This window comes from Rhyacophila brunnea, unplaced genomic scaffold (assembly GCF_057557595.1).
Source record: "Rhyacophila brunnea isolate RB1 unplaced genomic scaffold, BYU_Rbru_1.0 scaffold_23, whole genome shotgun sequence".
Classification (NCBI taxonomy): Eukaryota; Metazoa; Arthropoda; class Insecta; order Trichoptera; family Rhyacophilidae; genus Rhyacophila; species Rhyacophila brunnea.
The window spans coordinates 6,676,106-6,703,775 of record NW_028232893.1 but is presented as its reverse complement, the minus strand read 5'-3'; the positions used below and the strand labels follow the sequence as shown (position 1 = coordinate 6,703,775).

The window sequence follows — 27,670 nt, the reverse complement described above, 5'->3', positions numbered from 1 at the left end:
CCGATGCCTATATTAGTCTTATGGTCTATGCAACCGACTTTTCAATTCAATTCAAAATAATCAAAATAATGCGGCCAGTTGCAAGGCGAGTGGTTCTCTAGTTCTAGTATAATTATTATTTCATATCAATATGTATTCCGAAAGTGCAAATAATGTGGACGGGGATATAGATACGATTATTGAGAAGATAAAAGATGCGCTAATTACGGACATTAGCGATCCCAGTGGACCGACATACCAAAGTAAGAACATGTCAAACGACTGAGTTTAATTTTGTTGTTATTGTAGGTAGGTAGTACATAATTTTATTTTGCTGAAGTGTCTCTGAAAATCGTAGTAGGATTTGTTTGCCAGAGTAATTATTCTATAAAGCCGCGTTGACACGGTCCAAGTACACTTGGACCGAGTGCCAATCAAGTGCACTCGTATCAGACATCTTCATACTAATTATTCCTATCCATCTACTTAGACCGCGTCTTAGTCATCCAAGTTAACTTGGATAGGAATAAATAGTATGAAGCTGTCACTTGGTTGGCACTCGATCCAAGTGTACTTGGATCGTACTTGGATAGGAATAATTAGTATGAAGATGTCTCATCCAAGTGACAGCTTCATACTATTTATTCCTATCCAAGTGCACTCGTATGTGACATCTTCATACTAATTATTCCTATCCAAGCTACTTGGACCGGGTCCTACTCATCCAAGTTAACTTGGATAGGAATAAATAGTATGAAGCTGTGACTTGGATGAGACATCTTCATACTAATTATTCCTATCCAAGTCTACTTGGACCGTGTCAACGCGGCTTTAACTCCTTGGCTGGTGTCGTTTTGAGGGGGTAATGCGTGATCCCAGATAATTGACTGATCGACTTTTGCTGTTTCATTTGACTATGGACCTCTCTCGCAGGCATGTGTTTACTTTGGATTCATTCACCCGGACCATTTTCTTGGGAGTTTTATCTAAAGAATTTGGACTGTAAATAGAATAGAAATAGAAAGTTATTTCTGTTTTCACAATTGAAATTATGGTACTTAATGTAATAGTACACCATATCGTTTTTATGATCGAGGTCTTTTTAGACGAAAAACCTAACAGCCTACTGTAACCTAAAAACAAGTAAAGTTATGTTAGGTTTTGGTTTGGTTTTTCATCCAAAATTACGATATGCGGGTCTATTATAAACACAAGGCTGCTTTCGGTCCACTACGGCAGCTAACTAGGGTAGGAAAGTATCGAATTATTAAGACGGTACTTCAGTGAAACGGCAAATAATTTTCAACTATAGGTGCGACGAAATTTTGGACTGGCTGGCAGACGGAGAGCGAAAGTCGAGCTGTGAACACGTCAATTTGTTTTGTGATGGCGACGGGGGAATTTATTCTTAAATCATGTAAAGATGACTAAAAAACGTTACCCATTTACTTGAAAAAGAAAACATGTCATTGAATATATTATTATTATTAGTAATAGAACAATAAACATAACATTAAATGGACGCATGTTGACTTTTTATGACAAATTATGTTTTGTTCTGCACGCGTCATTTGCACAATCTTCGCGTTGCGTAGTCACAATCGTTTTAGACCGCTGAAGTATAGCCTTAACACTTATTGTAACAATTACTTTAGTTACAATTGTTACAATAAGTGCTATGTTTTAACAGCACCTCTCTTGACTGATAAATTTTAGACTATGATAGACAGTTCTGACAGTTCAGGCTAACTTATTGTAATTGTTACAATAAGTGTTAATAATTCGATACTTTCCTACCCTATTTAGCTGCCGTAGCGGACCGAAAACAGGCTTGTGCATAGAATAGACCCGATGGAGTACTAGGTATATTACCGAAATTATTTAGCAACAGCATGAAGCGACCATGGTTAAGTTGGCGAACTACCCAAATATTTAAATCGCTCGGTTTCTATTCCAATTTTCTAACTCACAGAATGGCTGCCATTTTGTATGTCCATTGTGATGAGTGATTACCTACACGAGTGCAGTTGGTTATAAAAGGATTTAATATATTACAGGATTTTTCAACTAAATAATGTCAAAATGTAGTATTAGCTGCTTAATTCTAATCATTGTGATGGATGACCTTTTTATATGCCCTGCCATATAAAAAGACAAGCCATTGGAAAATAACTTTCGTAACAGTAGACAGATAAATCAAAATACATATTATTTAATGACGTAATTGTTTTCAGGTCTTAGAAAACTAAATGCCAAATGTCTACTGAAGGTTCACAGAAGTTATGAAGCAGCATACAATTTAATTGAAGCGATTGCTCCGTCCGTTAGAACCATCGCCATGTACAGATGCGATAGAGCTGAGACTGACAGTGAGTATAACACAAAGAGTTTAAATTTATATAATTTTGAAATACCTTTAGGAAGGTGATAAGGTACAGGATAGGTAAGGGGTGGACTCCAATGAATAGACAGATTGGTATCAAAGATGATTGATACCCTATTTACAACCTCCATTAAAATTTTTATAAATAAGTAATGTTATTTGCTTGTTACAAATGTGACATGTATCAAGTTACTTAGATAAAAAATACTAACTGGGATAAACAATTGCAATGATAAATTTTATAACATGACACTGACGTTTGCAACGCTGGCGGTTAATTCGCACAGCTGTACAGCAGTTTAATTTGTTTACTCAAAGTGAATGGATCAAGGCCTGAACAAAAACGATGCATAAGTGTGAGTGAGAAAGTATTCGGCACCCTTATAATCTCTGCGACATGCGCTAGAGTAAGATAAAAGGTTTACAGATGTTTGAGATGGTTTGCTATGGTGTCACCGCCAAATCTTAGTTTGTTGAATAGCTAAGTGTCGATAACCTGCGAGCGCGTGTTGCGTCGGTGGTAAAAATTTTAGATAATTAAGTAGATAAGATGGTTCGGTGTGTTGTATTAAAATGTGGTAGCCATACTGATAAGCAAGAAGATGGTATTACGTTTCATAGGTAAATTGATACATGTTCGTGATAATTTATTTGTATATTATTATATATTTTAATATCAAATGACCTAGTGTTTCTTTAAAATAACTAAAATTATGGATATCTTTTCCTAATGGTTGCATTTTGACTGCTTAAAAATACTATATAACGTAAAATTATATTTTAATTCTGAGCGTCTAGTGCGAGCACTTTGGGCGAGCACTAGCGAAATGGTCTATGGTCTCAAACATTTGTATACGAATGCGTTCGCTCGCCCACAAACCAAACGCACGGCACGCAGCTTCATTTAGCGATGCAATTGGTGGCGTCTAGATGTATCTATAGTCTAAGGAATGGATGCATTTATTACTCCATTCAATAAGTTTTTAATGGTTAGAAGTAGATAAAAGGTGACCCTGGGTATCACATCACGACTGGTTTTTATAATTTTAGAGAGTTGATTATAAAAAAACAGTAGACTTCAAAAGAGCAAACAAAACTTTCATAGCAGGATTACCGAAAGCAAGCGCGTCGACATTGAACATTAACGTCACTCCACAACGTATGTGCCTGGATATATCATCCGAAAATGAATAAACAGGATTTTGTTTGTGTTTTTAAATAACATACTTTCGGCTTTAACGGACCGTGTCCGGAAATTTGTATGTATACAGTTCGCCGTATCACACTTCACCGTGAAATGTTGTATCGGAAATATATGGTTTTATATTAAAGACCGTCCAACCTCTTTGGGTCGTATAGTACTGACTCAAAATTCATGTCTAAATAAAACACGGTTCTTGTCGGTTTACAGGTAGCCACGGCAAACAAATTTTGAAAATAGCCGATATACTGGATTATTTGTTAGGTTAGGTTAGTATTGTTGTTTAATTTAATAAAACACAATTTTTTTTGCAGTACTTATTCCACTTTTAATCAATAAATTATTACCGGCTTCGTCCGCTTCGACCGGCTTCGAAAAGTTCTTCAGTTTTCAGTTGAAAATGTTCCTCTGAGGTTCTCATTCTTGAACTTATGAATTTTGCCAAAATCAGAGATGACCGTATAGTCTACGGTTATCTTTTTCCGATAAGAAAGCTCACAGCGAACACACCCCCTCACCTGTATTTATCGTTATATCGTGGTCGTGGTACTGTATACATATTATTTTATATTACGATCATGAAATGTTAATTTCTATGATAAGAAAAGATAGGATATAATAATGACATATTATACATCTCTCCTACAAGGTCTATAAATTTTTCAGACTAAACTCCCAAATATATACTATAATTAATACACTTTTACATGTGTATTTTTTTTATCCTGTTTTTTGTTTTGTTTCAGATAGCAAAAAGAATAGGTTGGAAAAATATAACGTAAGGTTACAAGAGATGATGAAGACAGTCACGCCTCCCGATTATGAGTAAGATATTGAAGATATTTAAAAAAAATGACTAAGTACCACCGAAAGATTCGAGAACCATACTGAAACGGGCTCACCCATCACCAGCGGCTTAGTGCTAAATATAATAGTGCAGGGTCGCAGTTTTCAAAAATCTTAATCCCCCCTCGCATCCACCCAGGGGCATGTATCTTCTATACAGCGATCGTGACCACTTAATACATCAGAAGTACTCAGTCATGATAATAGATGACTGCACGATACAAGGCCAGTTCAATGACCAATCAGAGGTCACCCATGTCCCAGCCAATCAACACTCGGGCTGCGAGACTATTTGTCGCTGATGTCATGTCATTGTTTTAAAATTTCATATCAATTCCACATGATATGTATTGATCTGTAAATTCCAAAATGCGGCAAAACCCTACGAAAAAATATATTTTAAGTCTCGATTTATTACAAAAAGCGCCAAGTCCGTGTTTCATATTATTTAAAGCATGTTTGATTTTGCGCGTGTCAACCAATAAGGGAACGTTCAATATTGCAAATGACGTCTCCCATGCTGTAGCATCCGGTAAACTCATGACAGTGCCACGGAAATATGTGCCGTTATGTGGAATAAATTAAAAAGTGAGGTACAAATAGCGCTACGTCCAATTTTATTTTGCCTATACTTATTACATTTAAGAGTTTATCGGCTGAAACAAATTGCCATTTGGTTCTAATTTCAACATAGAATACAACGGAAAAAATAATCTCACGTTAAAACAAATAATTGGAGCTTGAAACATAATTTGCAATTATCGAATTCTGAACCTGTCGCTTTTTGTAATTAGACGCCTCATATTATGTTTATATACGGTTGAATGTCCTTTGAAAATTCTTTGCAGTCATGGAATCGAAATAATGATAATACGTATTGTAATTTTAATTTTCACATTTGAAAATCTACCAACTCAAACATAAATATTTAAAGAAGTTTATGTTTTAGTAAATTACATATTATATAAAATGTCTATACTTATTATTTTTGCGCATTCTTACAAAAGTGAAAGTGGCGACCATTGTCTTTTTATTTTTTGACGATAGATTTTTAAATTGTTCCTTCAGAATCTACATTAATATTAATATGATGTCGATCGTTGGGTTTTTGGCTGTGCAGAATAACAGGAAGCGATGAAAATTTATAATGAAATCTTCAGGCTACATATAGGGAATTGATGAAGTCATCAATCTGACAGGAAGTGCTGAAATAATTACCACCAATCGTGGGAGTGCGTTACGATTATGTCCCCATAAATTTATGATGTTATTCATGATGTCAATATTATTATCATTTCAATAAACGGTATCTGACTCGAAATATCGACTTTTATTTATTTTTGTCACAATTTCGTTTTAATAATTATTATGAGTGATTTTTCCGGAGCTCACATCGTCAGAATTCATAGTCACGTCGATAGATGGTGCCAATTATAGGGGGCATCCTCTTGTATGGAATCGTCTGTTATCTATGCATCAGCCCCTCCAATCCCCGACCTTTTCTAAAGCACATGTTTTAATATACCGATTGATACGTTCCGAAAAATTCATTATAGCAATGACATCGATTATCGATAGACAAAAATACATTTTCCCATAATCGCTTGGGAATTGAACTGACTAATCACTTAACTCACATTTTCACCCCCAGTTTCCTGGTTCTCGATTGTTTTCAAGTTAATAATAACAGCGGCATAATTTTCTTGGTTACATATTGTGATTTGTACTTATTACATTATCACAGTTCACCGTGAGCTGTCATACCCTAAAGAGACGGCCTTATATCGAGGGTATACTGACAGAAAGCATTAACTCATTAAAACAAGTTCTGAGATAATCGCAAAAAGGACTTTAAATTTTTTTTCAAAGCGTTCTCCCATGTAGTTTTTTTTTATGATTTAAAAACATTTTTTCTATATTATAAAGACTAACCTTTATGGCAAACACAATAAACGACATGTTACAAGTCCTGTATTTTGTATACGCAGAACGCATTAGGTCATTATCATGCTTTCTATCAGAATAAAAAAATAACAATATGATTTACTAATGTTTCTATTTTCTCACCATTATATCCTATGCCTTTGTGCGTTTTACCAGGACGTAGAGCGTAAAATTTTATACATTTTGGCATTTAAAACAGAAAAACAGCAAAAACTGAAATAATGCGTTCTGTCAGTATACCCTCGATATCATTGTGATCAAAAAATGGCACCTTGCAAACAGTAATGTTTCAATTTTATTAGATTCAATAAGAACATTAATTTGATAGGTGCTTACGACTCGATACTTAAGAGCACTTGCTAACCTACTTTGGACTCATTCAGAATTTTATATAAATACATATGATATGATTTTATTTCTAATTTAATCATGTAGCTACCTATTTTCCTCTTTCCTTGTATTCTGGTGGTTTTTATTACGTATTTTATTTTGACATTGATTTGATCTCAATGATATACGGCTATCGGTTTCCGATACACGATATAATATCTCACGGCTAACTATGATACGGCCAACTGCATTTACTTTTTTTTTCACGTGATTCAAAACTATTGCATGTAACACGATGTGCCGGAGCATGGTTATTAGTTTTTTTAAGGATGCTGTGAAATGGAAGAAATTTGAAAACCACTGTTGTATTAAAAAAATGGTTTCTTCCACAGATCGGATAGTTTATTGAAATACCTTTACGAGTCGAATAAAAAGCTTGCTGCCGGCGATTCCAATGAACAAGATACCGACTCACCACTTGTGAGTAAAAGTAGAAAACATTTGGATAAGGAACATATTAAACATGTCGGAAACGACGATGAAGAAATTGTCAATATGAAGAAGAAATTGAAGGAATTACCGAAAGGTTCGTACAATTATAGTAAATGTTGACAAGCGATAGCTCATGACTGCGTGAAATACGGAAATAAAAAGAATGCAGGCAATAGACTGATTCATTATCAGGTAGACAAGGGTTGGATATAGATGTGTGCTCAGTGTATTTCGACACGTATGTTAATATTACTCTCGAGTGAGGCCACATGATCGGCAACGGTTGGATGTAGACACGCATCTTTCTATCTGCACCTCACCTTACCATTCCACCACTGCTATCTGAACACTTAACCTACTCGTGATGGAGTGTCCACAGAGCATGGTGGGCTGTCGATGCAGGCATCAGTTGGAGAACACGCAAACTAAATACAATGTTAACGTATAGCGCGGGGCCCACTGGTCGAGCAGGGTTAGGGCCACTGTTGATCCATTAAAATGGCAGTTGTATTTTTCCAAAAACTTTTTTCGTGGATAGGATAGATTCCAGATAGGAATGTAAAAAAAATATATGTTGACAATTTGAAAACAAGACATACTTTTGGGACGCTGGGGATGACCTTCTAAATAATCTAACCCCTAATAAACAAATAATTCTCTAACCTAACCTAACGCCATTATCTCACCTACGATAAATACAAGCCTAATCCAGCATTTTTCAATGTAATGTCTCGAGTTTTTCTTCATTTAAGAATGGACAGTCATCCAAATGACGGCAGGCTACGAACCAACGGAGCAGTGGCAATCGCAGAACATCATCCGATCGACCGTCAACGAATTCTACATCACCATTTTGAAGAATGAATTCATGACATCTGATAATTTAGATCCGTTCACTCTCAGGATATATCCGGAGACTGTCAAATGTAACTATAATCAAGCTAATTGGATAATGTTAACCATATAATAACGCATCGGTCTGGGATGAAGACTAATCCATAAGAAATTAAAATTACATATATGTTAATTGTCCGGCAACAAGAAATTGGCGATAACAGAAAGTCGCTGTAATCGCATGTAGAAGACTTCTAGTGACGTATCTGTCATGGCAGCAACGCGTACTAGAGGCATGTTTAAATAATGTATCATCTCTCTTTTTAGATACTACTTTTCTTCGCAATATACCACTACTTTACTAATAATACTTCTAACACCACTCCTGATCGTTTTAGACTTATTTTTATTTTAAAAAGCTTCAAATTACGCAAATTGAAATGATAAATTTGGGGGCGTTTCTCATTTGAAAACGTAAGTGTAATTAGTCGCGAGGGGATTTTTAGTTCACAGTTTTAACACATGGACAAGAAGTTCTTGTTCGACAGTAGTGGCACGTGTGTGGTAATTTTCTGAAACGGTTATTATTAACTAGCAAATATGATGAGATGGCAGTTCCACCTTTCAACATTCACATACATCTTCTCCCTGTCTCTCTCTTCCTGGTGATTCAGACTCAATTATTTGTGTGTGAGCTGCTGCATTAGACTGGTGGAGTCTTTGTAGGGTCTTCTGACTTTGCAGAGTGCGGCATCACTGAGCTTGTTCATTTGCCAAGCAGCGACACTGGTTGTTCTTCCTCATCCATAATGTTTTTATTTTTTGATTGATTGTGTATGTTGCTTACGTTTTCATTAGGTTATAACACCCAATCCCTAAAGGGTATCAAATCGACACAATGTTTTTCTTCCACAGTTTACGGTTTGTCCAGGATTAAACATTAAATTCTTCATTATCGACTTATTAACCTCCATATTCAATTACGCAAACCAAATATAATTTTTTATTTTAGATGGAGAAGTGCCGCTGTTTGAAGAGCTCCATTCTACGCTACAGGAGAATTTAAATGTGATTGAAAATAATCTTCGACTCACAAACAACTGCATCAAAAAGTATTGGGAGAAAAGATCGGACTGTGATTTAAGAATGAAGGTAACCTTTTCATAACCCTGTCGATTCTATACTGACCAATGACATTATTAATGGACAACACACTCAATACAGTAGCTAGCAAGTAAATTCGCTCATGTATAGGTAGACGTCACGCAATTTCCATTATGCGATATCACGTATCGGGAATTTATAGCAATATGACCTTTATTGTAATGGCGTTAGAACAGTGTTTCTAGTGTCAATGTTCATTTGAGCGGACCCGTTCGAACCGAACCATTCGGCAGACCCGACAAAAAGCATCAGGAATGTATAGCAATATCACCTTTATTGTAATGGCGTTAGAACAGATTATGCCATTCGGCTGACCCGACAAAAAAGTGAGTGTCATTTTTTTTTCCAGGCGCTTTGTCCATATTAATGTCATTGATACTGACTGACAGATTACATGTTCAGTGGTTGCCAAATATGCGATAGATAACCTTCCTGAGTAATTTTATTGTAAACCTATATCGGATCTGGGCAGAGAATAAGCTTTGCTGCCACCGATCGGAGCCGCGTGGCCACTCATATTCAATGCCGCCGTATCCGATTGGAGCCGCCTGTATAGTAATCACGAAAATGTCATTCTTTCACTGGCACTACCATTGAGTGGTTTATTTCTTAGCTGGCATCGTAGTTGAACACATTACTGATATTTTTCGCTAGTTTTTATTTTGCATCATAATTAGATTTTTTATAGACATTTTTCGGCACTGTGTTTTATAAGGTCCTACCTACGTACCACTTATGACATGTTCAGCAGGGTAGCATTAGGTTATTTAGAATATTTTTCAGTATGATTTTATAAAGATAAAAAGTTTTTTTAGTCTACCATGCCACTGTTCAAAGAAAATATTAATTGGTCTTCATATTAGTGTTACTCAAGTGGATTGCTTTGAAATTTGATACTTTTCATAACATGGTGAGCACCAAATCCCATAAAAGCAATTAGGGAACCAATAAATTTCTTTATCTCAGGTCCTAAAAAAACTACAAAACAAAACTGTGTAACATAATAGGCGGCCACAGACGGACAGTTTTCGTAAGAGGTTGAACATGCCAGTTAATACGTAATGGCGGCCATACAGTTATCTTTGGTAGATAATCTGCCGCGCCCATAGACGGACACTTTTCGACCTGTCAGATGTGTGCCATGTTCAAACTGCCAGCGACCCCCCACTCCCGTGTTTTTGTAAAACTGTTGGAATTTCAACTAACCGAAAGTTCTCGAGTGACATTAGATGTTGGTAACGTAAAGTAGAATATACCGCGCGATACAACTACGGCTGGTGTTGCTTGTTATAAAATACAAATTCATTTATTATTAAAAATATAATAATATTATGTACGCGGAGTCGCAAATATTATATTTTATTTATTTTTACGAGAGTAAAACAAAGTTATAGTTATTTATGTAAACATATTATTTTATACAATATAATATAAATGTTAAAATTTTAGAGAGCATTATAAATATTAAGTTATTGTGAAAATATAGACTAATAACTCAATACTCAAATTTTATTTATTGTATGTAGTGAATATTACAAATTATTAATTTAAGACGTTCACAACATAAATTAATATACCTTATTGTGAATGACAATGTCGCTTTTAAATCAAATTTAAGTATATATTTTAATAATATCATAGTAATTAATTATTATACTGATGATTAATGTAAATATAATTTTGTGGCATGTTTAAATTTATTGTATATAAAATCAATACCTTTATAAATATTACCGTTTTCTTACTAAATTATTACTGTCCATTAAAGGCAAGGGTCGGCATCATGCCCAAGATTTCGACTTCTAAAATATAGAAGAGAGTATTTTTAACGCTCCGTCTTCAAACAGAGCAATCTATACAGGACATAATAATTACTCTGGTGACCACACGAAATTAAACAACATGACAATAATATCTTACATAATTGCGATCCCATTTTTTCGAACAATCTAACAAGAGTCTAACCACTTTAACCCCACACCTATTTCATTCACTGTCATTAATTCTTAAAGATGCACTTAACTAAGACCAATACAATTTAACCTAACCTAAAGTTTCAAATTGTACTGGAATGTTTGTTGTGCCTATGCGTAAATTTGATCGTATTCCGGGTGCCTTTTTGTGTAATGGTTTATTAGGACGCACTCCCTAAAAGCCTAAAATAACTGTTAATGTACATTTTAAACATATTATATTATTTTCGCGTTCAATGCAGAAATACAAAAAATCTCCATGCTCCCCCTATCAAAATTTCATAGTTAACTAATAAATTCTGAAAAAAATGAATTGCTTAAAATAAAAAAATGCACATAGGTAATAAATACTATTAACAATTTTACTTTCGTAAGTAAGTACCTACCTATGTATAATAAATATTATATTAGATGTACAACTCGGAAAAAAAATAGTGCGATCCTTATGCTTGATGTGAGCTGCAAAGAGTTTTTATGTGAGGACTAATTTGGTCAATTTTAATCTTAAATCTCCACAGTTTGTGAAAAAAACGATTTTTTTCGGTAACATATGATTTACAGCGCTAAAGCGCCGCATTCAACTAAATATTATGATGGGAATGGCAACAGTAATTTTCGCGAGAAGTCATGGTTGCAATATAAAAAAAATATTTTCGAAAATGCATTTTTAACAAAAAAAAATGTACCAAATATTTAATGATTTGCACATTGCCCCGCAAAACATTCAAATTGCCCCCCGGTGGGGCGTACACCCCACGTTGGGAAACACTGGATTAGTGCATACCGATTATGTAACATGCGGTATAAATAAACTGAAATTAACTTTTAACAGAACTGCTCACAAACAATATATTTTTGCACTGGGGGGTTACCCTATTTGGCCTATTTCAATACACAATACTTCTTTTGTTCTTAGCCTAACTTAAATTTTATGTCTTACTCATAAAAAATGAATATGCGTGGCGACGATATACAAAAAAAATGTGCTAACTAATAAATACATATTTATTTTGTTTGGTAACTATTTTATGATGTTTAATTACGGTATTTCGTATACTTGTTATAATTATTTTAGTATACCTATCTATTATAATTAAATACTATAATGTTCCTCAGAAATAAAACATTATAAAGGAATCACACGGAATAAGTAATTACAATCATATTAACGTGATGCTATAAATGTGAATAATGACAATTTTAATTGAATCTAAAAGAAGTTTGTGTTTCGATACCTCACTAATCATCTAATACTGTCAACTTCAGTTTTCCCTCTCCACTAAACACTTGCAAGCGGAATGATTTTGTTTACTGAAAATTCTGTGGACAATTTCTAGATTAGCGTAACTATTTGAGCTCGTAAAGTTGTTTCATCAAATTTAATGTTCAATGAGCTACTGCTGCAGCTTTTTTAGTCAAGAGTACGCAGTATAAAAACGAAAAGTATTAACGGCATTGTTACTTACCTATGTTCTTTTCTAGATTGAAAATTTCGTAATTTGAGTTAGAATTAGAAACATACGATTTTTACAAAATACTTATACTGGGTGGGAAATGAACCCACCCGCAATGTTGTGCTTTCAATAAAGATTACTACATTCTTAATTCTTGTGCATTATTTGTTGAAGAAAACATACAATGATGTTCCTGAGGTAAATGCAAAGTGTGTCAGTATTGTAGAAGGTTGTTCACTTTACAGGGATCTGTGAACCTTTACTTAAAGATGGTAGCAAAATATGGTCTATTGCCGTGTGTACGTCTGACAGTTTTTGTAGTTGATTAATTGCACCACCTTAAAAGACAAGGTGGACAAAGATTTTGATTCAAAAATAGATTGTGTACAATCTCTATATACCAAAGTACGATCAAGCACAGCGATTATTATAGAACAGGTTGTATCAAATTTTAATATAGGAGTATCAAGTATAATATACTGTTCGCTATACATCTTTAATTCACTTCAAAATTTATTTTGAGTTGATTGTATGATGAATAGATATCGAATCGATGTGAAGTTATTTCTTACCAGTTGGACCAGCTTGGGAAACTTCTTCCGCACCTCTGTGCCAAATGTTGGAAGTCAGAATTACAATTTTAATAAAATTATATATTAAATCTTAAGTATAAGCAATTATTTTGACAAATATTTTTCATTTACGTCAAATTTCGAGTTGAACATGTTCTTGTCAGTCGGCTTTTAGTGCAACTACATAAGTTTTATGGTACAACAAATACGTATATTCAATATCAAATACTTGCGAATATGTTTTAAATAAGATGATTTCGCTTTTTTGACAGAAAAAGTTACGTTTCCCACACCTATACTCTCGGATCCAGTGCTGTTGACATAAATTTTTGTTCAGACAAATTAATTTTTTTACTTTAAGAATTTTGCAGTTTAATATATTATATTGATAGACACGAATAAATTTTGTGGTTTGAATACTTTTTTTGTTACCCCGTCTTATCTGTTATGCGTCATGTGTTCACACTCGACTTTGAAAATTTCTTCATCGATACGTATCTCTGTCTTATTCCTTCATTGACTTATGCAATACTGTAACATGCGTTAGAAAAGGACCGACGTGTATAATTGTGACGTACCATATAGGACAATTTTATTTAAAATACTCTATTTCACCTCTCATTTCATAAATAGGTATGAATTCTGGGCATGGTGCCAACCTCTGATTAAAGGGAATAATTTATTCAAAAGAAAAGATTATATTTTATATTTACACGAATGTGTATAATATTGTTTCGGTTAATCGATAAAATACACAATCCACTAGCGAAATCATGATTTATTTTACCAACGTCATAGGTGTGTATTTTATGTCAAATTGTTTCTAATAAAAACAATTATAACCATAATAAATTCAAAGTAAAATTATTCGTGCATCAATATCGTTCAAGTATACTCTACCTAAAACTAATTGAAACAATACCCCTGTGTAATATCTCCGCGAACCTAACCTCCATAGTTTTTGACACTTGCTCTGCCACAGACAATAACTGTACGTATAAGGGCATGTCTGTTGACAGTTCGACAGATTTAAACGGGGTAGTTAAACTGATCTGTGGTGTGCCCACTAACGTACAGTTATTGAACAGTTATTGTCTGTGCCATGTTCAACCTGTTACGAGAACTGTCCATCTGTGGCCGCCTAATATTTTGGAGCATTTTACAAGCGCCGACATTCACAAAACCCACTTGAATGTTTTCATTGTATGTATAGGTACTGTGAAATTTTTTTATAATTTACGACTTATAACATAACTTATTTATAACAAATTCAGTTCAAGTAGCAGTGCCGTCTGGCTCCGAGTGGTGATATTATATTTGTATTTACATGTTATCGACTAATAAAAAATATTATGAATATAGTCGTCACTTGGTTTCGTCTACCTTGACCTAATTTTTACGTTTTCGTCGATTGGCACATGGGCTCAATTCTATATTATATAGCGAACCTGTTAAATACAATTTGATGACATTTCATTCGCTTGTTTGGGTAAACGTGTGCACTCTTGTGACCCCTTATTTTCATGTTTTCGTTTATTTTTGCGACATTCTCATTTTTTGTACGACGCTTAGATGAGTTTATGATCCGCATACTCAATAGAAAATTTTTTATCCAGAAATCCGTGTGCTATTGTATTGAAAATATATGGCTGTATAGTATTAAGATCAAAATCATGTCCAAATAAAACACTTACAAAATACATACTAAAAACCACCGGAATGCAAGGATATTAAATGTATTAAATTGAAGCGGGTCTGAAGAAACCACCCGCAGAACATGAATTCCGGGCACGTTAAATCGGGGTCGCACTTTATTTAAAGGTTTTTGTTTGATGTATCATTTGTATTAAAAAAATTTTGTTGTATAAAACGTAGTATTTTGAAATAGAAATCTTATATTAGCTCGGTGAGGTAAAAATATAACCACAATTGTACATAGTTGCAGTTGGAATGCTTACTCCAGCCCAATGAATATACATACCACTAAGAACATTTCTTGGAAGATATCCAAAACACAGTACCGACGCAGCTGATCATGTAATATCATTTTTTTTTTTAACCAGGGTGTCATTCAAACCATGGATAAGAAATGGCTAGGAGCCTGGCGTTGCTTGCTGACGGGAAATATTCTGTCCGAGGAAACCAGAGATAGGGTGATATCATATGTCGATAGTGCATGTGGCGAAAACAGGTATTAAAATTAATTTACTTCTTTTTTCTGACATCATAATCTCGTGTGGGTCTCCAAGAACCTCTGTCCTCTGCAGCTTTCATAATTACGTCTTTACAAATGAAGTGTTGTGAAATTAGATTTTCTTTTTTTATTTTAATATTGAATTTGGTTGTTAATTAATACTAAGAAATATTATTAACATATTGTAGTGAATGCAAAAAGGATAGTTGCACATAGAATGCCTTTGAGAAATGTGTGAATTGTTATTTCTTTAAAAAAATCTGTTTATGGTAATGTCATTTTTTGTAATACCAACTGAGAATTGATTATACTAGATCAGGCATATCCAACAGGTCAATCACGGAATAGATTTTGGTCGATCGCACCATAGGAATTGATTCGTGAAAATGTAAAAAGCGTGCACATTCAATTGTAATATAATATGATTTCGTAGAGATTTGAAAGGGGAAGCATTAACCATTACCTATTTTTACTTCCTTAGCTCATGTGAAAACTGTTTTCAAATAAACCATGAGGAAAGCTGCGTGACCTTGTATCACTTAATTCATATCATAATTGCATCACTCGCAGGTGTGAGAGATAGAGAATACATTAATCTCCAACCCTTACCGTCGTCATTCAGTAGGCTCTTTGTCCAGTTGGAGAATAGTTTCACAATGAATAAGAAATTGAATATTTCTTTGCGATAGTAAAAGACGAGTGTTATATAATTTGTAACGCCTGAGTGTCCTCGGCCAAATAGTTGAAGAATGCGGTGGACCACTGCAAGTTTTGTTAATGGGTGGTACATCACAGCCTACTCGAAGTTAGACATGCCTGTTCTAGATAAAGAAATAAGAATAAAAATTGTGTGCTACACAAAATACTTATGATATGTTGATATGTTATAGAGAATAATAGCGCCTGTATTTATGTTATTTTCGCGATAATAACTATTTACATGTAAAAGTGCTGACTGTCTCGCCAATCTCATTCTTCAAAAGTAAGGGAGACTCGATGTTGTCATTTTATAGTACCATTTGACAGGTCGTGAAAATCGGTTAATCTCAAAATGAGTGCACGGTGTAGTTTGTATTTTTAACCGGCAGGTTCGCCACTATCTGTGCAGGCGCAGATATCGAACAAATCCCAACTGTCGCGTGAAAATTCGGAAGCTTCCAAACTTTTTGATTCATGCATACAATCTCTGCAACTTGCATGATAATACAATAATACATGTTTACACGTGCATTTTCTTGTTATGGCCGCGATAATACGTACTGTCAGCAGTAAATCCATGCATGTGTAAATGGGGTATAATATGCAAACATATATTTTGTTGGAAACGCTAGAGTTGTGAATAAAATACTATCTCTTGTTCCGTAGTAGAGGGGTTGAATCCCGCTGTTAGTAGACATTAACATGTTTGATGAATATGTACATTCATAAAATTATTTGAGGTATCTTCACACTGTAGATGTCCACATATGTGTGATCTTGCAGCGGATACTGTAATTCACTTGCGTATTTTTTTCGTTCCAGTATCGCAATAACTCCATTGCAAAAAATGCTACTGTGCAATCTCATCAGTGCGTCACATTACGTAACTCTCACAGAAGCGTCGTTGATTATACGAAAAATATACATCGAACATTCCTATTATGATGATGCGTCTGTCGAATGCGCGTCAGCACGTTGCGTAGATGCGTGCAAAACTTGCAGAGAGACTGCCAAAATTGACGGCAAGTGCGTGAGATGTGATGTAGTGGCAATATCGGCGACGGTGCAGTTTAAAAAGTTCAGGAAGACATTTAATGACTTGGTTGATAAGGTGAAATACGACGAAGATATGAAGGAGTTGAAGAATGTCAGAAGGGGACCGGTGATCTTGTTCATCGATGAGGTAAATATGAAACCAACACATATTGGGGTTAACGCTAGAAGTTTTTAAACCATCGTATGTACTGAAAACATGGAGATTGAAAATTTAAAATTTGGACTTATTTTATAAAATCAATTTTGTCCGAAACATAATTGGAGTTTGATTTTTTAAATGTAGATTGGGATATATTTTATAACTTGATTGTGTTGAATAACCCGTATAATCTATTGAATTATACACCTATTATACTGGAATACTTTCTTTTTCGAGTGCAAGCATAGGGATTTTGAGTCTGTAGCATGTCTGTAATTTTACCACAGTAAAAGTAATTTGATATTCGCTGCAAATTAAAATTTTTGCTAATATTCATAATATCTATTTTTAGAGATTTGCACTAATTTCGATGATTGAACCATAATAGTCACCACCACAGAACAGACAATAAATAGAATACCGATAGGCCATATTCAATACGCCGCATGGTGAAGCAGGATTTTGAATGTGTGAGTGTCCTACGCATTATGCACGTGCAATAGTGTGTGTAATACACCAACATTAAAGGAGCGTAAATGCATAAACCGAGAGCAGTTTTAAGTATTAGACGTTAAACGTATTCTAGACACGTGTGTAAGTTTAACCCGGATTCATCCTTACTCGAGTCGGTTACCTGCTATCGCCTTACCCGTTGTGTATTTCAGTTCCCATTATTTCTGAGTTCCCTGGTCACCACTGATAATAATCTGAAAGAAGTTGTATAGGAAATGCAAAATTTCAAGATTTACTGTTTTTAACCATACATTATTTTGTATTATATGTAATTCGAATTTTTTTTCTATCTTTGGTCCCCTCGATTTCGAATTAATGAGGTTTTACACGTGCAAAAAATAGGAGGGGCCTTGTGATCGTATACCGTTTCTATACCCAATAGCAAATAGTTTATGAATACGTACAATCATACATCAATACAATACAATCTAATTTTGAAGTGAATCAAAAAATAAAATACCTATAGGTATAATATATCAATAGTTAAATAATATTACGGAATAAAAGAAACAGACGATTCGCTTTTCTTTTTTTTGATATTTTGTTTGGAATGGTTTATAACTCGACGATAGCTGAGCGGTTACCGGGTCGGCTTATAATGTTGTGGGTCCTTTGTTCGATTCTCGGGTCTGGTAAATTCACATCTTGTTTTTCAATGTGTGTTTAGATCAAAGTATGGACCTAACAGATTGAGTATGTGGTTAACATCCATTTCTCTTAAAAAAAAAAATCTGTTAAACCAACTCTATGCTGTGGAGGTCCATATTATGATCTTCTTAGGTATTAACTGTCTAAACTTTGTGTCCTAATACACAAAGCTTAGACAGTTAATACCTACATCTTTTTGAATCAATGCTGCATATAATAAATATATTATAGTGTTTTGTATAATAAAAACATTACTATATTTCGCAGAAGTTGGACGTGTTCCCATGGGAAGTCCTGCCCATCCTCCAAGGTCATCCTGTCACTCGGATGGAGTGTTTCAGCTTCACGTATGGCCTCTTCAAAGCACGCAAAGAGGAAATCGTTAATGGTTATTTTCAGCTGAAGCCGGCTAAAGGAAGCTATCTCATAAACCCAGGTAAAATAATATATAATATAATTTCCACGGTCTTTCTTCCTCTCTTTTCTGTTGGCGATATCTTTCCCTTTGCCAGGAGACCAGTTTTATGGTAACAGTCCCTTGCCCCATACTTTTAACTACAGCTGATACTACATTGCTCGGAGGTCAGCAGAGAGGACTTGCAGTCAGTTTGGCATTTCCGAACCTTCGTTATGGGCACATGGTAACAGGACAACTACCCCCTGAACAAAATTCCCTTGGGACATTATTTACCTTCATTCAATAACTGCCTGGAAAATAACCCCCATAAATTATAAATAAAATTTCTTCGACACGACAATGGATTGAAAAAGTTGTTTGATTTATACAATTTTGATTTACAAATGATACTATAACCTAATAACCACCGTTACCAATTTAGCGTTTATCTTGCCAGATCTAACATTTTTGAATAGGCATCTATCTAGCTTGCAAAATTTCTTTGGGACACCGCAAACACCTTAAATCTTCTCATAATATAGCTGGAATATTACACCAGATTTGCTTGAAAACAACATGCTGGTATTATGTATTTTATATCTTACCAATAAAAATACCCAGTGGCAGTGCCACCTGTCAACATTTTTGTCGATGCGCTTAATGGGTTCAATGTGCAGCAGATACAGAATACTATGTGTGTGAGTCTGTGTGTCTTGCGCTGCGTTGCACACAAATATAATAATAGATATATATTGTAAAATACTAAATTCCTTTTCGATCTTTGTTCTTGTAAAAAAGGTGTTAATAATATTATTGTGACATTTTCTTGAAATGCTACACTTTTTAGACACTTTTTGAATTTTGAAAAAATCTAGCATGTTATTTAGCCATCTAGCTTGTTTTCTTGCCCTATCATAACATATTTTTGTGAATGACAGTTGGCAACACTGCCAATTAACACATTTTATAATAGACGGAGAGAAACATTAATTCATTTACGATATTGAATTTTATTTTTATCCAAGGGATAATATTCCTAGAACCGGGCACACATCTGGCGTCAATGTGCCGATTTGGGACCATCCAACCATTAAACAGATATATGAGCTTAAACCAGTCCCTGAGACTCTTGAGCCATGATATTTCTCTTCTGCCAGGGCATCGCATACGACAAATTTTCTCTTGATGATAAATTGCAGAAGTTGATATGTACCTCTCAGGATGTTACATCATGTGGCCAAAGTATGCTAATTTTTTAGTTTTGAATCCCTTGATTATTTTCATTGGGCCTTTCCATAGTCGACATCACCTCAATGTTGGTAACCTTGGCGTTTCAGCTGATACGGAGCATGCGTGTGTACATCCACTTCCATTCCTCCATTACGTATAGTAGTAGTGAAAAGATGTATAGCTGGAATCATTGATATACTACTAGATGAGGAGTTCCCATACAAGTGTCATTTTAAAAATGTACCACAAAAGATATAACGAATATCGTCTTATAATATTTCCTTGTAGGTATAATGCGTTAAGACCGTTAACATGGATTCCCAAATTTCACCCGTATTGCCCTGGCTGTAAAGCTAAATTTGCGTTCATGGAATAGTGAACCTAAGGGTACTGCAACGCAAACAGACAGAGCAAGTCGTCATGCGCTGACTATTAGTTAGAGTAAGATGCAAGCTAGACCGGGCTTACTCAGTAAGTTTTAACAAGGGCCGAGTCGCTGAAAATCGGGCGTCATTTTAAGAAGCATATGATTCACCCAGTAGTATATCAATGGCTGGAATAGACGAAAGCAGACCTTCCATTATCTAATGCATATTGTGTGTTCAGGTGGTGATTTGAATAGGATGGAAAAACGCATGAGCGCCTTCATCGATTACTGGTGTCCGGATTGGGAAGGAGACAAAAACACCTCGCCGGCTCCGGAAATGTTCAAAAAATATCTTCAAGAGTCTGACTTTTTCCTGTAAGTTAATCTGTCTGTTTGTGTATCTGAAGTGTTTATTACGAAACGTTACAACGAAAGCATTTGAACCGGTCTTTGGCTTGTGACCAGCAGTGGCGGCCGGTGGTCTTCAGAATAGCATTTTCTGGTAGTGCGCAATGGTTTACCTTCTATAAAGAGAAGATCTTCTTCTTTCACTCTGTCACGACCCAGCATTGGGGCATAGGGCAAGCATAAGTTCGCGCCACTTCCTTCTGTCCATCGCCAACTCTTGCGCCTCCCGCCATGTCAGACCTGCAGCACGTAGGTCGCTTTTGTGGCACCGCTGCAGGGTGAGGGAGGGCCGGCCATGGCGACGGAACCCTTGAGGCTGTGCCATAAGGGTACGAAGTGTTACACTCTTTGGCGGCATCCGGAACACGTGTCCTAGTCGTCTTTTCATGATTACCTCAATCACCGAAGGCTGCCGTGTTCTCTTACCGACTTCTCAGAAGGTAAATTAAATCGATCTAAAACTGTAAAAAATTCTACACAAAACGCCACCACAGGAACATTCGACCACCGTTTAAGTAGTATACAATGACCTCACTGTAATCCTGTGCAAACTGAAAATCTATTTGGATTACAATCGCTTTGCGCTCATGAACGGAGTATTGTTCATAATACTGCTACATGTTCTACTACGTGAAGTGAGTGATACACATATGAATAACAATGAAAAGTTGAGCGATGTTTTCAAAAATGCAGGCAGTGCGTAGCACTTGCATGGTATTATAGGAGCCGCCGCTGGTTACCAGACGGTTTCCGGATTCGAATTAGTGTATTATTTTCTTGGCATCTTTTTCACAATCTCTTGTGTTTCTCGCAACAATGAGGCCTTTGTGTAGTCAAAATGAACCATCAACAATATACATTATACATACACAACAATAAAAGTTAGACGGCATCTAACTTTGTGCATAATAGCTTGTTTAGACAATTGCGTGGATTTATTTCTGGCAGTACGTATTGTCATGACCGGAACAATTAAAATGCAAATGTAAACACTAAAGTTATTGTCGTGCAAGTTGCAATACTGCATGTGTGGATGAAGAAACGTCAGCGACTTGAGCACGCGATGGTTACAACTTGAGCGATATATGTGCATGCGATAATTTAATTTAAACATTATTACCGGCAATAAATCCATGGACATATCGTCAGTGTTTTGTAAAAAGGGTGAATTAACCAAAACGCTATTTTACAGGAGGTGGATTTTTAACTACTGACATTTATTTGCTTATGACCTGTGGATGATTATAAATATCTAACAAGAAATAATAAAGCTTAGAAAGAATACTGACATTATAATAGGCATTATTATATAATATTTTATAAGGCCTAATATGTCACATTCGCTTTTTATTCGTAATTTTAATTAATTTAATTTTAGTCGATTATCGTTTTTAAGTACTTTGCTGTGGAGATACAAATTCGACGTTTTTGCACAACAAAGCTAGTGGGGTACATATTGTATTTTCATTCAAATCTCGATTTTGCCGAAATGGTTGATTCGCCCTTTTTACAAAACACCGACAATATACAGGCGCTATAATGCTAGAAACACATTAACATCATGCCACTTGGGCTCATTCAACCATCATAGCATTCAATAATAAAAACTGACATTGACATGAAGAACATTGTGTCAATTACCTCTCAATTTTGTAGCTTACTTCCAAACCACTAAATTAAAAATATACATGAGATCACGTGACTGAAAAAAGTGTAAACCCGCGGAAAATAAAAAAACTGATCGCACGTGAGGTGACGATATAAGATATTTAAATATAAAGTAAAATGACATTACATACTTTTTCCCCGTATTAGAGCCTTACCGTAAGTTCATGTGACGTGATGGTAATGTGTTTCTAACATTTCTAACCCTGTGTATTGGCAACCTCATGTCTTGCTCTCTATTCATTGGTTTCTTTTGCGGTCTTTACACATTATGCCCAACATCCACCTTTCATGCCACAATTTGCTACTTTTAGTTTTTAGACTTCTCTGTAGCTAATATATACATGAGATGATATTACATATGTCTAGAGTCTACAGAGGATGTATCTGCAATACTAATTATTGTACCTTGTGCAGCCTGCATAAAATGGATTAATTTAGTCCTACTGATCACTCTAATAGAGTAATTATTGTATTCAATAGTTACTGCGGTCACAACGATGGATCCCGCTACATCAGCGAGGGCGTGGAGAGGCTGGAGTCCACGAAGGCCGTCGCTGCGCTAAGTGGGTGTGGCAGTGTGAGGCTTCGTCCCCCCGGGACAAGACTGCTGCCAATTCCGGTGCATTCGCACTACCACCTGGCCAAATGGTGAGGATAACTTGCAGTCCATTTCACTGGATGTTTTAGGTTTTGTTATGTGTCCCTATTATATTCCCACATGTTGATATTTATTGTTCAATACCGATGAATGTTGAAAAGGAAATTGATAGGATTGTTCCCACATATCAGTTTAAGTTGAATCCATAGTCGTAATCAAGACGGCGACAAGTGAATTTGTTAATTCATTGAAATCGTTTCGTCTGATCACTTCAAAACAAAGATCGGTAGTGTTGGGTTATCAGGAATACAGTGGAAAACACATTTTGAAAATAGCCGATAAACTGGATTATTTGTTAGGTTAACCTAACCTAACCTAAACTAACCCATAATCCAGTATATCGGGTATTTTAAAAATGTGTTTTCCGCTGAATTCCCGATAACCGAACAGTACCGAAAGATCGTATACTTAATTTAGAGAGTAAATCAAGGGCATTCTGTAACACAGCAGCCAACCAATCACATTAAATTTAAATAATTTAGATATTGACTCAAATAATGATTCACAGTGGAATCGACTAAAAGTAGAAAGGATTTAAACGTCATTCAATTCATCTTACAACTTTATCAACTTTGTTTAAATATGGTTCTTACTTATCAATTTAGTTTTAACTGTCATTCAATAGACAGTTGAATGATAAAAATTGACACGTGGTAACGTGGCAATGCAGATAACTGAATGTATTCTAGACAATTGCATTCCTCGGTTTTTAGCTGGACACTTTTCTCTCAAAGCTCTTGTCAATTTGTTGTCATATCATCTCGAGCTGCTTTGACTGTCCGAAATATAAATGCATGTTACGTTATAAAATGTCTTCGCAGAATGTATCTACTGGCATTTTTAAGGTAATATGGATTATATTGTCGTCCTTTGTAGAAAGGAAAAGGGCGTAATCCACACAAATCAAATTTTACAGGAGGCACAAAAATGTCTGTTATGATTTTCGGTCAAAGTTAAAATACAAAATAGACAACCATGAAGTGCATGATAATTAATAATTTGGTTTTTATATCCCTAATTTTATATTAATTATTGAATTAATTAAAGAAAAACGAAGAAACACGATGTTTAAGTCGTTTTTACCACTTCCTTCTTTTTTTTTTAATTGCCAGCTAAATTTGGATAATAAATCGGCGTTTGCAGCTTACATCCTTTAGACACAACATGTATTTAGTCATGTACAACATTATTATCCAATAAAAACTATTTTGAAAGAAATGAGGGTTATACACTTTTTCCTTTCTAACGTCGAATGTAAATGATTTTGTAGGAATTAATGTAATTTGAGTTTCAATTAAAATAATTATGTGAGAATGGACAATAAAAAAAAATATTGTATGTGTGTTGACGACAGAAGTGAAACTATGTTTTGCTTTCCATTTTTAAAATCTTCAAATATGACTGCTTTTTGTTACGCATCAACGTGAAGTGCCGTCCCGCGTATAAGTAAGTATCACTTCAAAAAGATTTTTTTTTTTAATCAATTACATTTTTCCAGTCCATCTGTGATCGGAATGCTATGGGAGGTGACGGATTTGGAGGTGGATAAAATAACCTCGATGCTGCTGGCTTTGTTCCTGCCGTCGAAGGCGCCGAAACACTGGGGCGATGTTAACAAGACACAGTGGACTCAGGGAATTTTAGGTGGGCAATCCTTGAAAGAATTCCATTGATAAGTTAGTGTGCTGACGGTTCAGTTGATAATTATCATTTTGAATCTAATAAAATAGAAGACTGTATAGTATACGATCATCTCTTTCCGATCTCACAGGGAACTGTGCCACAGTGAGATGTTTTACGTACAATTTACATGTAACCGTGAAAGTATGCCCTTGTAGTACCATAGCTTTTTAATACGTTTATTGGCAGGACACCTTTTTGTCACATTTTTTGTCAACATCTATTTTATAAACAAAATTTTTTTTTATGCGGTTGTGTGGTTTCGAAACAGTACTTCACAGAAAGCTTCTGCATCAAAATCACTCACCCTGCCTCTAGACCACTGGCGTAGTTGCGTACCGCAAAAAAATAAGTATTTATACTAACGCTAATGTAAACCAAAATATTTGTATTAATAAAGCCACACATAATGTTTTCATGAATATTACATAATTTTTTATCTCCTGAGCATTTGAGAAATGGCTTATTTTAGTTACACCGACAATATCTTCAATAAAGGATGCTACATTCTTAAATTCCCTACTTTACGCATTCGTTGATTTATTGTCGGCAATACTATAATCGCGACAAAAATACATATCAAACGCTTGCTGTCGTGCCAATGTTAAAGATCTACCATCGTAAGTTGGCAGCCGGTCGAATTTGAAACTAAAATTGTCTATCGAGGATAAATTTGTTACAAATGCCATTTAATTTTACAACATGTTTCTCGAATTATAGATTGCATAATATTTGTACAGAAATCTACTACCAATAAAGAATTATAAATTACCATTTTTTTGTTAGTTATGGTAATATTCTCAATGTCATACTAGCGCCCTCACTGAAATGCCAATTTATGATGGTAGATCTATAACAGGCATACATAAACTCCATAAAGTTAGTAACCTAAATTTGTTGCGAATAATCATTATAATATTGTTGACAATAAATCCACTTACCTATGTGTAAATCCTCCATTATTCAGTCTTACATAAAAAAAATCTAATGCTGACTTGTTAATCCGACAGATGCTTCGAATAAAGAGTCAGGCAAATTTGGCTGGGAACCCGATCTTCTGAGAGCTCTTGCCACGGCCCGGAGGTCCAGTTCGTTCGCCATGATGGCTGCCAGCATCGTGGCGCGAGGATTGCCCGTCAAGATCTGCGATGACTATGTCCCTAAATAGTCTGCTTAAAGTATTTCCATTCTGTTATATTATCACGGCATATTGTCATGTGTGTATGCTCGGTAAAAGTTTGAAAATTGTGGCTTGTTGAAGTGAAAGGAAGACATGTCGCGAGCCCAATATTGCAAGGTTCTAAGTGTTTATCTTTGGGAAAACAATGAAGTAGTATTCTAAGCTGCCTCCTTGTTGCGTTTGTTTCGACAAGGACAAACACTTAGAACCTTGTAGCTCTCCACTCGCGAAGTCATTTTGGACTTTGAGCAGCCTTTTTCTAGCAATTATATTTAACTAACTAACCTAACCTAACTTAACCCATTGAAGACAATCAGCGGCCGACAGGTGGATGGTGTGGTAACATGCGAAATGTGTCCTTTCCTCTTGCATTGAGTGTCACCATCAATGAGTCGTCGGTGTTTCAAATCTACTGATATGTTGAATTGAGGAACACAATCAGCGCCTATAATTGGTCTGTCTATTTCAGCTACTGTGAATTGAAAACTAAAAGCTCTGCGTAATCCCAAATCTATTTGTAAAAATTGTGTGCCAAAAGTGTTGATTATCCCACAGTTTGCAGTTGTCAGAATGAAGCTATTGTTAGGTTTACAGTTACGGAATGATTTTTAACGAGTTTTTGGAATCACTGTACACCGGTAGGCACCGGTGTCGATTAGAAATTTAAGTTTTGTGGAGTAATCGTAAATTTCAATTTCAATTTTAATTTATTTTACATATTGTGGACATTACAAATTATAAGTTCAAGACGTTCACAACATGACATTTAGAAACAAATAAATATTATTAAAAAAGTATTATGTAATATTGTAATTATGCAATATTAAGTTATTCTATAGTATAAATGTGTAAATACAAAAAATATGAAGTATATAGGTACAAGGAAGTACACCGGATGAGTTAAGCAGACCCTATTTTAAGAATTTATAAAATAACGTCCACCTATACTCATTCTCACGTAGATGGAATATATCAACATCCGAAGCAATTTGGTTGAACAGAGTTATTGCTCTACCAATTGGCATCACCAATGGCAGGTTAGTTCTGCTCCTCGGGAGAACAAACAACTGATGCTCCCGATTTCTAAGATAGTTATCAGGGACACACAAGTCAATATTACCAAGAATGGCAGAGTTCTCATTCACACCACGTATTAGTCTAAAAAAATACGTGGCCAAATATTGATATCTTCTAGCACTTAAACTACAGTATGTTAGCATACCTAAGAGAAAGTCAGTTGGATAAAGCCACGGATAGTATCCATATAACCTCAAATAAAGGAGTCTCAAAAATTTCTTTTGAACTCGCTCCACCATAAGGTCATATTTCAACTGATGCGGGGCCCAAACAATCGACCCACTCTCAAGCCGGCTTCTTACTAAGGAATTATAAAGAATTTTTAATACAGTAACATCCGAAAAGACCCGGGAAGTACGCAAGACGAAGCCCAACATTTGTAGCGCCTTTTTACAAATGATAGCTATATGACCACTAAATGACAGCTTACTGTCAAACGTAATGCCAAGATCCCTTACAGATGGTATTCGCGAAAGAACTCTGCCATTCATCGAATATTGGAAAAATAATACTCGCGAGGCTCTGGTAAATGATAAAATATTGCATTTTTCAATATTGAAGTCCAGTTTGTTACGCCTGCCCCA

The 27,670-nt window shown here is 35.3% G+C and overlaps 1 protein-coding gene across 1 annotated transcript; it reads left to right on the top strand.

The window, feature by feature from the left end:
- The first annotated feature begins 67 nt into the window (after positions 1 to 67).
- Positions 68 to 26,516, top strand: Sse (extra spindle pole bodies like 1, separase). Its single transcript, XM_085950374.1, has 13 exons — positions 68 to 242; positions 2,214 to 2,348; positions 4,310 to 4,388; positions 7,076 to 7,269; positions 7,928 to 8,101; positions 9,022 to 9,161; positions 15,236 to 15,363; positions 16,888 to 17,248; positions 18,689 to 18,857; positions 20,655 to 20,790; positions 22,972 to 23,139; positions 24,648 to 24,793; positions 25,840 to 26,516. The coding sequence occupies exons 1-13, from the start codon at positions 131 to 133 to the stop codon at positions 25,995 to 25,997; spliced, it is 2,100 nt and encodes a 699-aa protein (XP_085806500.1). The 5' UTR covers positions 68 to 130; the 3' UTR covers positions 25,998 to 26,516.
- Positions 26,517 to 27,670: the final 1,154 nt, after the last annotated feature.